This window comes from Aptenodytes forsteri, unplaced genomic scaffold (assembly GCF_000699145.1).
Source record: "Aptenodytes forsteri isolate BGI_AS27 unplaced genomic scaffold, ASM69914v1 Scaffold482, whole genome shotgun sequence".
Taxonomy (NCBI): Eukaryota; Metazoa; Chordata; class Aves; order Sphenisciformes; family Spheniscidae; genus Aptenodytes; species Aptenodytes forsteri.
Genome location: NW_008795046.1, coordinates 1,460,658 through 1,476,432, shown reverse-complemented (window position 1 = coordinate 1,476,432; position 15,775 = coordinate 1,460,658). Strand labels below are relative to the sequence as shown.

Here is a 15,775-nt window from a genome sequence, read left to right as displayed (position 1 = left end):
TTGGACATACAGAAATTATTTAACACTTTGATCCGCATAAGGAGTATAGGTTGTATCTCCCCTGCACTTGCTGGGGAGAGTTAGTGGGCATCCTGTGTTCCAGCACAATTTCTTTTCTTGGCAGTAACAGGTAAAAAGCTGGAAAGACATGTAATGACTGTGGTCTTAGATTTTAATGGCTTTTCACTTGCTCATAAGGATACCTCCCTGCCATAGGGCATTCGATTACTGATAGAAGAACAGCAGTGACTGTTCAAGGCATTCCTATTCAGGATTGGTATTGATGTGAGCATCTTATAAAAATGTTTAGTGATCCTTGCTTTTAGATTTACAAAGAACTGAAGTGTATATATTTCCATGTCTGATTGATAAGCTGAAAAAAGATATCAGGCTGGAAGGACTCCAAGAATATCCTTGATTCACCACTAGGGATTTGGAATTGTTAGAATTCATCATTTGTAAAGTACTTGGTGTTGGCTTGTTGCTGAGAAACAACTGGAATTCAGGGGAGTGTTGTACGATAGTTCAGATGTGGGCTCCTTCACATGGCGCAGTCCAGCAGGTAGCGTAGGCAGAAAGTATTCTGAAGGACTAGGGCTGAAATGGTCGTTCTTGTGGTGGAAAATGATGTTCATCTTACCTGGGCACATCTCTTTGTATGACACTTTTTCACAGCACTGGAAATTACAAGCCATGCTGTGCGCCTGACATAGCACGAGCACACAGTGAAGTGAAGTCACTCTTCTCATACGTCTTCTGAAACCATCTCAGCCTGGGTAAGGGCATTCAGGCTGATTGGGAGTTTGAGTACCTGCTTCAAACGGGAGATAGATTATAAGGTTATTAATTAGGTGCCACTGATGGTACCTCTTTTGGAGTCAACTTCATATGAGAACATTTGAATTTCTAAATTGAGAAATCTTATTTCTGTTAGTGGAGATACCACTTTTCGGATCAAACTGACTTAATCCTGCAGAAGTTTCATTTTTTGAGAGTAAGATGATAGTGTCTAGGTCTCACCCTTTCAGCAACAAAGATGAAAACTCAGCAGTGTTTCGATCCCATGATAATTTTCCCATATACTGTTCCATTACTTCAGGTTTGACCCCTTTCACAGTTGAATGGATTCCACAGTTTTTAGCTGATACAGTTGAAAGCCTTTATAAAATGGTTCCAGCTGTATTGTTTTAATCAGCCATTTAGGATCTGTGTTCACCTGTTTGACTGCATTTTTATCTGATGGTCCTTAGGGTGAAACTACAAGAATACATGGAATTAGAATGACACCGGTGGCCTTAGCCCTCACACCAAAAGTTTCAAGAAGTGCAAGACATACATGCCTGCTACATGGACACTTCCTTTAAACACCACTCATGCAAATTCACTGTTATCTGAAGTATTTGGCCAATATTTAACCAGAACCTAGGCAAGAAGCTAGACTGGTGTCATGAACATCAAGCTCAATACTGCTTGCTTTGGAGAAGCCCAACTTTCCCAATTAAGTCTTTATTTTCTTCAGATTGTTTCTCTGGTTAGTGCTGCATTGTTTGAGAGACATCTTATCTCTTTCTAGTAACAAAGAAAAATAATACTTTTCACTCCCCCTGTTGCATTCAGTACTTCTTATACTAGGTTATTGTTAGTATTGCTTGTTCATAATTGTAATACATTTTATCCTTTATTATCCTTTTTATCCCAGATGTATTCCTGGAGCTTTTTAGTCTCCAGGAGTTTTGATCTATTATAATACTTACCATTGGAGAAAAGAACACTGCTTCATGTAATTTTTGTTCTCTTGAAGCAATAATTACAATATAAGAAGTTCCCGCTCACCTGGCCTCCAACCCTGCAGAATGGAGGATGATTTGTTTTCCTGCAAATTCTTTGCTTTTGGTGAAAATAAGAGAACTAATAGTTCTTTATGGGATATGGTATTTATTCCACCAGCTGGATGTGTATTCCACCCATTAATAGCCTCTTTCTTGGTGCAGCATTTTCAGCTGTTGAAGTTTCACCATTCTTGCTCTGAAGGTAGAAACAGTAAAAGTTTAGGTCTGAAGAGAGGTGATTTTACTGGTGAGATGCCGATAGTAGCTAGTGATTTCCTTCTGAATAGAAGAATGGATCCTTTTTTTAAATACGTATTTGCTATGTTTTGACCTCATATTAGGATGTCAGGGGTCTGGTGGAAGCTGCATTCCCACATCCTTTCCACAAATCATCATCTTCTGCAACTCTGGCTGTTGCATTGAGGTACATTCTGTTTTGTATTGGATACAAACAGGACTAGATCTTTCAGTCTTAAAGGGGTGAGAAGTCCTTTCCTCAACATTTTTGGGTTTTGGTTGGGGTTTTTCTTGCCCATGATAACTAATATTTTAGACCTGCAGTTTCCTGCCAGGCATTACTTGGTTAATAATAGTCACTGTAACTGTTCTGCTACCTTCTTTCATCATCCTTAAAAAAAAAGGACTCTTCCCCAAAATCCAGTAGGGAAAAAAATCCCACTTCAGATACATTTTTGTCACTGAGCTGAAGGTATTATCTATCCAACAGAACATGAGTTTATGCAGGAGATGGTGTTGCTTTTTATTCTGGACAGTGCGTCTTGATGATACCTGTTTAATATCCTGACATCGTGCAAAATACAGATTGGATGTCTCTGGACTTTGACCCCAAGAGCTGCATGGAAATTTGCCAGAACATATAATGACTGCAGCTAATGTGCATGTATTTGCTTAGTTACTAAAATTAAAAAGCTGGCAATGATAATATTTTCATGGATTGGTATCTTCCCTGATGGATTAGTACAAAGAGCTTGTTGATTGAGTTCACTAGCAATTAAAGCATGCAGTTGATCTTTCTTATCTTTCCATACAGGTGAAGTGAGAAGGGCAGCCATGAGTTGCTTTTGACCACTGGCCAAATTCTAGCCAGATCTACCTATCAGTCAGCTTTTAGCAGAAAGCTCTGGCTTCCTGCCATTTTATCTAGTCCAGCTTGTGTGTCTCTTTTCATTCATTCACTGACAGGAAGAAAAACAAAAAAAAAGGCTGTATCTTATCTTCTAGGGAAGACTTGTACTTTTACCTCTGCTGGAGAGGTAGGACTGGGAGGCTGGTGTTTGGTTTATTCCCACTGACCTCTCTCAGGGTGCTCTGACTCTTGTAGGTACTCCACCCTTGACTGCCACACTGAAAAACAGCTGGAGTTGAGGCCAGAGGCCCCAAAGGAACAAGAAACAGCACTAACTGAGACTGGCCAGACTTTTCTTTTCTATTCCGCAGTCTCGTCTTGCACAAATGAATAGAGAAAAACAAAGAGGACACTCAGCATTTTGGAGATAGCAAGAAACAGTGGAGAAAATTAAGAATGTCTCAGATGAGAGTAAAGAAAAGGACTCAGAGTCAAATGGAAACTGGCTGTTTGAGTTTGGTGGGGCTAAGCAAGGAGGGAGGAATGGAAACCTTGTGGAGGAAAGCCAGCCAAAGACCTCAGGGGCAGGAGGTAATCCTCACAGATCCCAGGAGGTGAATTACTATTTGGTCATTTCTTTTCTGAAGAAGCTGTATGGTTGAATATCTTGTTACCTAAATGGCAGAGACGAAAAAACATTCATTTTACTTTATATAACAGTCTGCAGTTTCATCTCTATAAAGCATGTTGGTTCCAAACACAGAGCATGGCTTAACTCTTGGCACCCTCAGTTAATTTTGTTATCAAGGAAGTTGTTTTGAAGAAGCGTTCTTAAATCAGGTTTTTCCCTCTTGTCTGCCCTTTGTGTGTATGTGTGTATTGGTGAGAGATTTGGAAAGAAAGAAGGAAAAAAAAAAAGAAAAACAAGCATCAGCATCAGTCAGACTATGTTACAGACTTTGCTACAGAGATGAGAATTAATTTGCAGTTATTCTCCTTTGCTGTATGCTGATGCTGATTTGGGAGGCTTTGTTTGTTCTGCCTTTTTAATATCTAATCTTCCTTTCCAGTTGTGGCTTGCTCCATGGTTTCTGCATTTGCTCTACATTATCCAGGACCCAGAGGTTCAGATAATCATCCATTTCTATCTCAACCTTTTTGCTCACCGCTATTTGTATCCAGACTTGTTGCATGTATGTGTGGAAGATATTATCTGTTCATAAAGCAAGAGATGAGGCAGAATTCTATTAAAGTCACCAGTGCTTCTGTGATGAGTAACAACAGCAGCAAAGGCCAGCAGAAATAGAAAAATAATTTTCGCAAAAATGTATAAATTTCCATCTCCTTACACTTGTTTTTCAGTGTGAATTATTATTATTTTTTTAAATACTCAGGCACCAGAAATTCTGAATCTAGAAAAGTTACCCAGCTTTGCTGGATTCCTGGTTTCCTTGACAACCATTCATATAAATAGGAAGGACCAGTTATGGGGGGGAATATCAGTATAATCTAAACGTGTGAATCACCTGGGAAAAAAATAAATTCAAGGTTGAAGTTACAAGTTATCCAGCAAACATTAACATAAGAGTCTGTTTTCTTTTAAATAAGGCTCTTCTGTTAATGTTTGCTGGATACCTGACAAGGATGGAGCAAAGGCAGTGATTTTCCAAAGGTGAGATGCAAGGAGATTCCTTTTGGCATTCCTCCTGAGGAAACTATTACAGGTGACAGTCACCTTCTTCCTCCCAGGCTCTTTGGTCACTTGGAATTGGTCTCTCTCTCACTTTTGATTCTTTTTTTTATTATTATTATTTGTAAAAAAAGAAATACAGTGTGCTAAAGCCAGGCATGAATGTTACCCATATTTAATTTTAACCTGCTATTCTCCTCCTTTCTCAATGACTCAGTTAACCCAATCTCAGCAACAAGATGTTGATATTGCTCTCTGGGAAGCAGGAGAGTGAGAAAGGGGATCAGCCAGATGTCCCTGCAAAGACTTTAGATGTTGTGAGGTATAGTCAATGTGAAATGGGAAAGATTATCCTGAAAGTAACCCTGATCTGTGCTAGTGCTGCTGGAATTGTGACTCAGTTTTCATGAATGTGAGAAGAGATATGGCAGAAATTCACAGCAGGATGAAGTTGTCCCAGTGTGAAATGAAAAACAGTGATGAGAAAAACTGTGCATCAAGAAAAGTTCCTGTCCTGTGCCAGCAATACGATATAGTTTGTTTTCCCCCTCTTTTTATGCTTTGTGTTGCAAAAAAAATTAGTAATATGATGGTTGTTAAAACGGTGACAGTATTTTCCTCCAGTTTAGAAATGACATGAAAACCCCAATTCTGTTAGCTTTGTCCTAAATAAAGGTCACATGATTTAAAAAAAAAAACAACTTGCTACTTCTAATGTTCATTAAATCAGCAAAGCACTAAACAAGTAATGAAAAAGCTGTGAAAACAAGTTATCAAGTGTGTCTAAGAAGTTATTTATCCAATCTGAGGAAATAATTTTTATTGTTACCTGATTCACACAACAGAATTTCCAGGGCTGTTTCCCATGCCTGGGCCATTTGTAAGGGCTGCCTGAAGACAGCAGCTACCAAAGAATTTGGTCTTCCTTCACAGAGATTCCTCCAGCTGTAAGTTCTTGCACCATGTAGATTGCACTGCTTTTCAGATCAGTGACAGATACAATTCAGAACAATTCAGATACAATTTGTGCAGACATACAACACTCTCTATGATTGTGCTGTGGCCTGGAAGTTTTGTTTTGTTTTGCTTCCTTTGTTTTTTTTAAGATCCTGAAGTTAGTTTATCACCTGACTGATACAGTCTTTGGGAAGGTGGTGCCTATGTTGAAGTTGGTGAGAGCAAGTAGATGCTGAATACTTTTGGAAATCCAGGTTTCCATCAAGTCATTCATTACGGAGCCTAATTCACATCTCTCTTTATTTCAATCAGTATATTCTAGATGCCAGATCTTTTTTATAGCAAAACCTGGCGTGAAAGCTCTAGGAAGGCAGAATTACCTGCAGACTGCCCTTTCAAATTCCCCCAGAATTTTCTGTTTTCTGACTCCTCCTATTTGCTGCTGACTGTTTCCCCACAACAGTGAATCTGCAGCCATTAAGTTTGGGTAGCAGTGGGATTTGGGTCTATTTGATCCCATTTATTAGCCCACCTCTGAGAGGGGTGTGCGCAAGTGGCACCTTCTGCTTCCAGGCTTGCTGTTTCTCAGCCTGGTGCATCAACCCAGCCAGTCTGACCTTCAGGCTCTTGCAAGATACTGGCTGTAGTGGTGCTTTTGTGAAGTCAGCTGAGCAGAAAGGGTGTCTTTTACTTGGAGTGGGGATGGGGATATTATGTCATAGCTGAGGATTATTTTGATTGATTTTTTTTCCAAGCATATCTAGGAAGATGCAGTGAATGTAGTGAGAAAATCAATACAGTATTGAAGGTTGCATTTTTCCAGTGTAAAATGTTTAAGGACATGCTGCCAGGGAAAACACTTCATCAGCCAAACTTCCCTCATCTCATCATACTGAACAGGAAGCACTTTTTTTATCTCAAGGGGTGCTACAGTGCTATATATTCTGTGGGACAGTGAGGAATTCTGTTAAGAAAATGGGAAAAAATACTATTTAACAGATGAGGGTCTGACAGGAACCTCATGAAGTTCAACAAGTTCAAAGTCTTGCACCTGGGAACTACCCCATGCACCAGTATATGCTGGGGGCCACCCAGCTGGAAAGCAGCTTGGCAGAAAAGGACCTGAGGGTCCTGGTGGACACCAGGCTGAACATGAGCCAACAGTGTGTCATTGCAACAAAGAAGGCTAATGGTAACCTTGGCTGCATTCGACAAAGTATTGCCAGCAGGTCGAGGGAGGTGATCCTTCCCCTCTACTCAGCACTGGTAGACCATACCTGGAGTGCTGGGTCCAGTTCTGGGCTCCTCAGTAGAAGAGAGACATGGACTCACTGGAGAGAGTCCAGCCAAGTGCCACAAAGATGAAGGGACTGGAGCATCTCACATATGAGGAAAGGCTGAGAGTGCTGGGACTGTTTAGCCTGGAGAAGAGAAGGCTCGGGGAGGATCTCATCAGTGTATATAAATACCTGAAGGGAGGCTGCAAAGGAGATGGAGCCAGGCTCTTTTCAGAGGTACCCAGTGACAGGACAAGGGGCAGTGAGCACAAACTGAAACACAGGAGGGTCCCTCTGAACATCACTTTTTACTGTGAGGGTGACTGAGCACTGGCACAGGTTGCCCAGGGAGATTGTGGAGTCTCTGTCCTTGGAGATATTCAAAAATCATCTGGACATCGTCCTGGGCAACTGCCTCTAGGTGGCCCTGCTTGAGCAGGGGGGATTGGACCAGGTGACCTCCAGAAGTCCCTTCCAACCTCAATCATTTTGTGATTCTGTGATGCTGTATAGACTGCAACCTATACATCAGGAAAAGTTAGGATAGATTTTCTTCTGGTAGGGAGGTAGTCAGATCTGGTTAACTGGGGAAGGGCTGCATTTGGAAGGGAAATGCAGTCTCAGGCTTATGTAGCTGTCTAGCTAAAACTCCTGAGTGCTTTATTTAATGGTACTATTATATACCCCCTCCCAATCCAAGAAGCACATAGGAAGCCAGATTGTTAGGTTTTCTGTTGACCTCTGGTACTTGAGGGAAGGTGGTAAGTAATGAGAGAAACATGTACAGTCCTACAGAATCTTAGTTTGGCTTTCCTCTGCTTCTATGCTTGCTACTGTTTTTATACTCCAGCCTGTGTATATATAAACCAGCACTAAGGTAAGGCAGCAAATACATTATTTCTTTTCTTGTGCTTCACCTTACTGCTCTGTTTATCATAATTTTAGTAATGTAGCAAAGAGAAAGGTGAGTACAGCAAAATTATATTTGCAAACAAAGTGTCTTAGCCTGTAAGACTGATGACCTTTAAGAGCACAAGGTTTAAATAGAAATGCAATAATAATTGAATTTAATTAATTGGGCTTTTAGCAAATAACGAAACTGTATCTCATCCTGGCATGTAACTTCAAAGTGCATTTTTCTGCTCGCTCAACTAGAGCACCTGCCTTGTTCTTTTCCACACTTATGCTCATGACTGGCACCCATCCCTGCACCCTACTTCCCACATTCGTCTTTCTAAGAGCTGTTTTCTTGGTCTTTATCCCAATGAGGATCAGGTGGCAGCTGTTAATAAATGCAGAGTAAGACACATGAGAAAAAAGAATACTAACTTTATGTGTACAGTGTTGGGTTCTGAATTAGCCACAACTACTCAGGGAAATGCGTTTGCTCTTCTGGTCATTCTGTGAAAACGAATGTGACCCAAATTAAATTGGTAGATAGCCAGGTCCAAACAAACAGGAGTTGTAAATAAGCTGTGGCACTCTCTGCTGCAGGATGTTGTGGTTGCTAAAAACTTACAGGACTTCAAAAATCAACCAAATTCACAGATGAAAAATCCATCAAAAGCTGTTAACGAAAAAAATACCACCTCTAGCTCCGAAATTTGGTGCAAATTGCCAGAGGATGGCATGTATATGTATATACGGGGGCGGTATCGCTGTAGAATTTCCCTGTTTCTGTATTCTTCAGTAGGCATCTGCCACCATCCACTATCAGAGGCCGGCTACTGAGCTCGATGGACTTTTGATCTGACACAATACAGGCACCTATAAGTTGTTTGTCCTTTCCTGTTGGTCACTGTTCCCACTGTCATTCTGTTCATGTTGGTAGTGTTTTCCAAATTTGCTCTCTGCTAAATCTACAAGACCAAGCCTCCATCTGTTTCAAACAGGCTCAAGACACCTGCCCATGTACAGATTTCACTTACAGCTACAGAGCAATCAGTATTCACCTGGGAAGCCTGGGCAAATTTCCCTATCACCTGGTTGTGGGGGCAAAATAGCATACTTAGGAAAAAAAAAATCACTACAATTCCCTAAAGAAGTACAGTATAAGAGTCAAAGTCTGGCTGAATATATTTGTGATGACTTGGTAGAAGAGTAGTGCTCTTTGATCTCAATGTGTGGGCAACCAGACTCAAGTGTTTTTAAGAATAAAAATACCTAAATACTTGGGAATGTAGTCAGTATACAATTCTTTCACAAACAGAGAAGGAGCTTCTGTTTTCCCCTCTCTCCGTCATAGAAACAGGGAAGCTTGATTTTAAGCTGTATGTCTATATTAGGCTTCTCCCCTTAAAAAGGGCACTGCTGCTAACTCTAGTGAACATCTATACAGTGGTAGCAACTGTGAGAAAGCTGAGTTAGGCCGTGTACAGCCACTGTGTTTTAGCCAGCTTTTCCCAGAGACAGTCAGAGCATAATTTTGCTGGTAGAGTATCACTGGACATGGAGACTGTTGCTCCCGCTTCTCTGGCATTTACCAGAGTGATCAGTTGTGTACAGCATGCAGACTCATGGGCATGTAATTTCTATATTCATAGCCAGAAGCACCAAATAATTTAGATAATTTAGTGTATTTTCAGTCTTCAATTATGGAAAGAATAAAGATGGTTCTGATGAAAGATACTTAGTGAGAAGATACTATTTCACTTAGCTTACTTAAAAGAATCGCTGTCAGCACCAGCTAAATGCCTTTCTTTGCTCTCCTCTCATGAACAAAAATCCAGCTCTTGAGAGCTAGAGATCCAAGGTGTGCTATTTCTCCTGAACTGAGAATTATACAAATGGCAAAGTATGTCACACTATTTGTTTCACTTTCCTCTTTTACTAACTCTATTTTTTTCTGTTCCTGACGTATCTTCTAGGAATATTTGCTGTCTGAAGGCAACTCTGATCTAGCTTGTAAAGCAAATTATTCACAAACATTCCATATATGGGCCATTTTAACTATGCTAGAGAAAAAAAATGTATTAAGACTTACAGAAAATACTTAGAAAATATTTAGATAAATGAAATGGCTAAATGTTATCAGTTATATCAAAGTGGACAGCTTGGAGGTTGCAGAATTTTGCAAGAGTTTGTGTTTAGGCCATCTTAATTATCTCAAACTGGCAGTTCTTAACTAGTAAGCACCTATTCAACCATAGTGTTCTTGTATTTCTTTTAGTAAGACTATATGTAATACCCAGAGAGGGTGAGCCTTCACAGTGCTGTTGTGTAGTGTAAGGAGTTTTCCTTGGCATGAATTTGGAATGGTTACATTATTCATGAATAGCAAAGCAGTGAAGAAATTATGCTGGGGACTAATTAGGACCCCTGTTTATGTCTTAGTCAACCCTGCAGCAGAGAAGAGAAAATTGCAGATACATTGAACCAACTGACAGTTCAAGTTTCAACATATGCTCAAATAAAACACGTGCTAACCAGCTGTGATGGACCATTTGGAATAGGGACTGCTCCTTTCATTTTCAAAAGCGATCCTTTCGGACATCAGGCTTCAGGATGGCAAGCTTTTGGCTTCTGTGTGCCAGATCAGAAGGAACAGCCAGGCAAGGATGTCTTCCCTGCAGTGATACATTGCAGTGGTGTTAGATATTGGGAATCTTGAGAGTAAAGAAACTAATGGCTCCTTGCAGGTGACTTACTTTTCCAGCTGCCTTTTACTTTCCCTGCTTGTTTCAGGCTATCCATGCGACATCTGAACCCCTGCCTTACTAGGCTTATTTGCTTAAGCGTATTAAGAGTTATTCTGGAGCAGTATTGCATTTGGACTAATTAAATGAAGGACACGCCATCCAAAATTAATAACATAGGGATGGGTAATAATAAAAGCAAGCTCAAGTCTGTAAAATTACTTTAACTCTTTTACTATGTCAGTATGACAAGAGAGCTGATCTCCATGGCTGGTCTAGCACAAGGACGTCAAGTGGCAGATTCAGAATGGTATGCAGAGTTTGGGGAAGCAGGGTAAATACTGCTTTGCTGACACCTTGATGTGACGCTCCATTCCTAGGGCCATCATCTGGGAGAGCTAGGACCACAAGTAACTAGAGTTTTGAGGGTATGGATTTGAAATTATTTCTTGTTACACACATAGAAGAAATTTCTGGGGAGCATTGAAGTTCATTTTTATATAACTAGAGACTTAATATTGGCATATATCTCGGAGACAGAAACTAGATTTCTCTTCTAAGCACCATACAAACTAAAGAGAGAGCAAGCAAGAAAAAATGAAATTAGAATGATGGCTCTTTAGAGCCATAAATAAAACCATGCTATGTATTACTTAACTCTCTAATTTTTTTCATAGTGGTTTATACCAGAGTCCTAGCATTCCTTGCTTGTGCTACTTCTGGCATTCTACAGTGCAAATCCTATAGAGAGCACAAGTAAATAATACATAGATGTGTGTAGGCGACAATGCCAGCCAGATTGTGTGTGCAAGTGATTACATATGAATTATATGCACAGACAAGAGAACACACAAATGGATTGCCAGGATGAGATACCTTTCAAAAAAGTAAACAAAACTTCGCACTTCACTTTGCACTTTCTGTTTTGGGGTTGTTTTATGATAACCTGCTTTCCCTGCCTTCCCCCTTAAAATTTTGCCTTTCTCCTTCTTTGCGTTGGTACAGGAACCCTGAGAATACAGAAGAAAGTTGTGTGCCCTTTTAGAGGGAAAAGAGCGGGTCAGCTTGCATCGGCAGAGGCCTTGTTACTTTATATTCAAAAAGAAATGCACTCTAAGCAGCTATTATTAGCCTTTCTTCAACCACTCTTCCAACTTCCAAATAAAGTTTAGGAACCCATTCTATTATGGGAAGGTTTTCTTGAAGGATTTTGGAGGAAATTAGCTCTTCTGTGCAAAAGCTGTTTCCCATAATAAACTTTAGAATGCCAGTGAATAGATATGAGACAGTTAAACAACAGAATAAATCTTCTCAGTTTTATGAATGCACTTAGTTTCCGCCTACTTTCTCTGAAGTATAACATGTCAGGACAAATCCTGAAATCTGTCTCACTCAGGTCCCCTGTAGACAAAATACTAATTGAAGTTAATGGGAACATGACCCAGGGGAAAATTTAAAATCTGGGAACTGTAGTGCATGCCCTTTAAAACATTAAACGAGAGGAGTTTCAGACAGGGCAGTAGGAACTTTTCAAAAACTTCTACATCCCACTTTCAGCAGTGACTTTTGATATTTGAGAAATTGAGTCTCACAGAATGAAGAAGAAACGTAGCTCATGGAACATCCTAGTGCCAGTAGAACAATGAACTATTGAGTTTAGTCTCCCAGCGTATTTTAGAAGCTGTAGAAATGCTTTATTTAGCCCTTACTGAAGAAATGTAAATGTTTGGGTTTGCCTCTTCAATACATAACAAACAAAAAAATGTGGCTGAAAATGTTCTCCCACTTTCTCCACTTTTGAGCATGTCTGTGTGATGTCACTAGTTATAAGTTAAAGATGTAAGGCTTAAGGAAAATTTGAGTTTGTAAGAAACAATCTTTTGCAATTTTCTGGCCCATTGTGCTAAATGACTGGCCTTTTGAAATTCTGGCCTCCAAATCTTTAAGAAATAAAAGGAAAAAAAGTTATGTTTGTTACCTCTACTTCAGAGTCAGAAAATTCTGGGAGTGGCAAACACAAAAGTTTTTGTTCCGTTTGAAAATGAAAGCATTGTACAATACACCTGAAGTTTTGGATTAAAAATACATTTCAATTTTATCAGGATACATGGATGTCTCAGAATGGATTGTACCAGGTTGGAAAAGCTCAACTAATTTAATTATATTGTGTAAAGCGGTTGCCTCAAAGAACTTTTTTTTTCAAGCTTTCAGAAACTTCAGCGTATTTCAGAGCTTCTGAAGTTAATTTAGAAGCAGGATTTTAGATGACTCTTTCCTCCTGGCATTTTATGGTGTTGTATTGCTGGTACTTCAGAGATCTTCCACTATTACAAGAAACTAGTGTCAGGAAGAATTTCTCTCTCTAATGAAGATTATTTTTTCTTCCTCTTTCCCACTTCCCATTTCCTGTCAGTCGGAAGTGTCTTGGATCCCCAACAAACACTACTCTGGGATTTACGGGCTGATGAAGTTGGTTCTGACTAAGACTCTACCTTCCAACCTTGAGCGAGTCATTGTCCTCGACACAGACATAACATTTGCCACTGACATTGCTGAGCTATGGGCCGTCTTTCACAAGTTCAAAGGTATTCTAATGATTTTTTAATGTCTTCATTTGTGGGGGAGGGAGAATGGTAAAGCAAACAGTACAACGGGGTAAAAGGGCTATCTGAGATTTGTTAAATGTTTTCACTCTCTTGATCTTTGGTGTTTGAATATAATTGTTCTATTTGTAAGCTCTTTCCTCAACAATGTTCCATATAGAATGATTGACAACACTGATTATCTATGTAGTTTGTTTTATTGGTCTAATTATTTGGGACAGGTGACAGCTTGACAATACAGTAGATGATAAAGAATTATGAGGATGCTGTAGTGACCTACCATTCAAGCACCTGTTGGTATTCAATACTTGGAAGAACTTGTTTTATATTATTTTTTATTAATAAAACTTAATTATTACTTTCAGTATAACTTTTCCATGTTACCACGGAAAAAGAATGAGGTTAGGATCATATTTGGGCCGGGGAGGAGGATGAAGGGGGCAGATTTATACATGTGAATAGAAATGAGTTACTGCTTGCTCCTCTTTATGAGTTGATAAAGGGTTCTGGATCTGAAGTATCCACCTAAAGTAGTTTTCTCTACCTATACCCATTTCCCGCAGCTCCTTGAAAAACTCCTTGATAGTTTGACTAAGAAAGGACACTTTCAGAGTAACTGTGTAAGGAGATGATCACAAAAAAGTTCCCTACTACCCTGTCACAAACCAGAGCACTTTCCTGGCTAACACACTGCTAAAACAATTTAATTCTCCCAGGATCCAGTGTTGCCAGCTTTTCAGAGTGAGAGACGTGCCCTATTGTTCTCCTCTTGCCCTCAGAATATGTATTGGAGCGCTGGTAAGTGCAGAGGCATTCCAGTATCCTGGTTTGAAGATTTACAGTCCCATAAAAGTGTAGCCTTGATGCATATCATCAGCTCTCTTAAAATCACCTCAAGCAAAGTCAGCCTAAGCAAATGGGACTGTTTATTTACAGAAGCCAAAATAAACCACTCTGTTAGAAAGGTGACAGAAAAAAGAGCACATTTACTGTACTTACCCCATGCTGAAATCCACAAGGCCTGTTTGCCTTTCCCAGTACCCAGCTAATGGGCAGGAGCTGTTACCTTCAGCTCTACAGTCAAGGACTGGGTTCTAGTGCTTGCTTCTCCATGCATTTGTTTCCCTTCCCTGGATACACTGATGTCTCTTCAGCAGGCCAGAAGCAATCACCTTAATACTTAATACTTAAGTGAACTATTCACAAACTTGCTTCACTAAGAAATAGAAAGTTTTTCCTCCTATTCAAGTAGTGTTCAAACCTCTTCACCAAGCCTTTCCCTACACTGAACCTTGAGTTTCATGTAAACATATACCTTGACAACCATAATTCACATAAATGTATGCATAGGGAGTAATGCTGTGCTGTCTCACAGCGTGCTAATGTCCCATTTATAGTAATAGTTTACTGAATATGATGTATTAGCATGATGTAGCAGGTGGAAAAAAGGTGTATAAACTGAACTTGGGCGTAGAGCACTGTATGGTCAAAGATAGCAAAATCTGAATTGAGACAGTGAGGGGGATCATCTCCTTGCTTATATTTTCTGCCATAGTTTCAATGAAGGTCCCTTGCTTTTTACTGGGGAAGGAAACCAAGCATAAAGACTGCTTGTAAAGACAGGAATATGGAGCAGAGGTAGGCCTAAGATTGAAAAAAATACAGACAGAAAATATAGAAACATGGAGAAGGGTAATTACTGGAAGTAAGTGGGTGTAAGTCAGTCTCCATAGAGCTAGGCAAGGTTGTTCAGCTGATTAGAGCTGTGAAAAGCTCTAACTTACACATGGAGACAGAATTCCTGTGCTGCTGCCAGCCCTCATAACATAGAATCATAGAACCATAGAACCGTAGAACCATAGAATCATAGAATAGTTTGGGTTGGAAGGGACCTCTAAAGGTCATCTAGTCCAACCCCTCTGCCGTGGGCAGGGACATCTTCAACTAGATCAGGTTGCTCAGAGCCCCGTCCAACCTGACCTTGAATGCTTCCAGGGATGGGGCAGCCACCACCTCTCTGGGCAACCTGCTCCAGTGCTTCACCACCCTCAGCATAAAAAGTTTCCTCCTTAGATCTAGTCTCAATCTACCCCCCTTTAGTTTAAAGCCATTCCCCCTTGTTCTGTTGCAACAGGCCCTGCTAAAAAGTTTGTCCCCATCTTTCTTACAAGCCCCCTTTAAGTACTGAAAGGCTGCAAGAAGGTCTCCCCGAAGCTTTCTCCTCTCCAGGCTGAGTAACCCCAACTCTCAGCCTTTCTGTCTAGAATCTAGACAGATAGGAGCAGCCTCAAGCTCACAAGCCCTGGTCCTCATGGGGGACTTGAACCACCCTGATACCTGTTGGAGGGACAACACGGCAGGGCATAAGCAATCCGGGAGGTTCCTGGAATGCATCGATGATAACTTCCTTCTCCAAGTGGTAGAGGAGCCAACGAGGAGAGGTGCTGTGCTGGACCTTGTTCTCACCAACCAGGAGGGGCTGGTGGGGAATGTGAAGCTCAAGGGCAGCCTGGGCTGCAGTGACCACGAAATGGTGGAGTTCAAGATCCTTAGAGCACCGAGGAGGGCGCACAGCAGGCTCACTACCCTGGACTTCAGGAGAGCAGACTTTGGCCTCTTCAGGGATCTGCTAGGTAGAGTGTCATGGGACAAAGCCCTGGAGGGAAGAGGGGCCCAAGAAAGCTGATTAATATTCAA

General features: G+C 40.6%; 1 protein-coding gene across 1 annotated transcript in view; it reads left to right on the top strand.

Annotated features, from left to right (window-relative positions):
- The window catches only part of LARGE1 (LARGE xylosyl- and glucuronyltransferase 1), a gene marked incomplete at its 5' end in the record, with an annotated part of 153,111 nt that overhangs the window by 24,897 nt on the left and 112,439 nt on the right, over positions 1 to 15,775 (top strand). Inside the window, one exon of the mRNA XM_019471451.1 lies at positions 12,889 to 13,060. Coding sequence (XP_019326996.1) covers positions 12,889 to 13,060 — 172 coding nt within the window. The remainder of the gene's footprint in view (positions 1 to 12,888; positions 13,061 to 15,775) is intronic.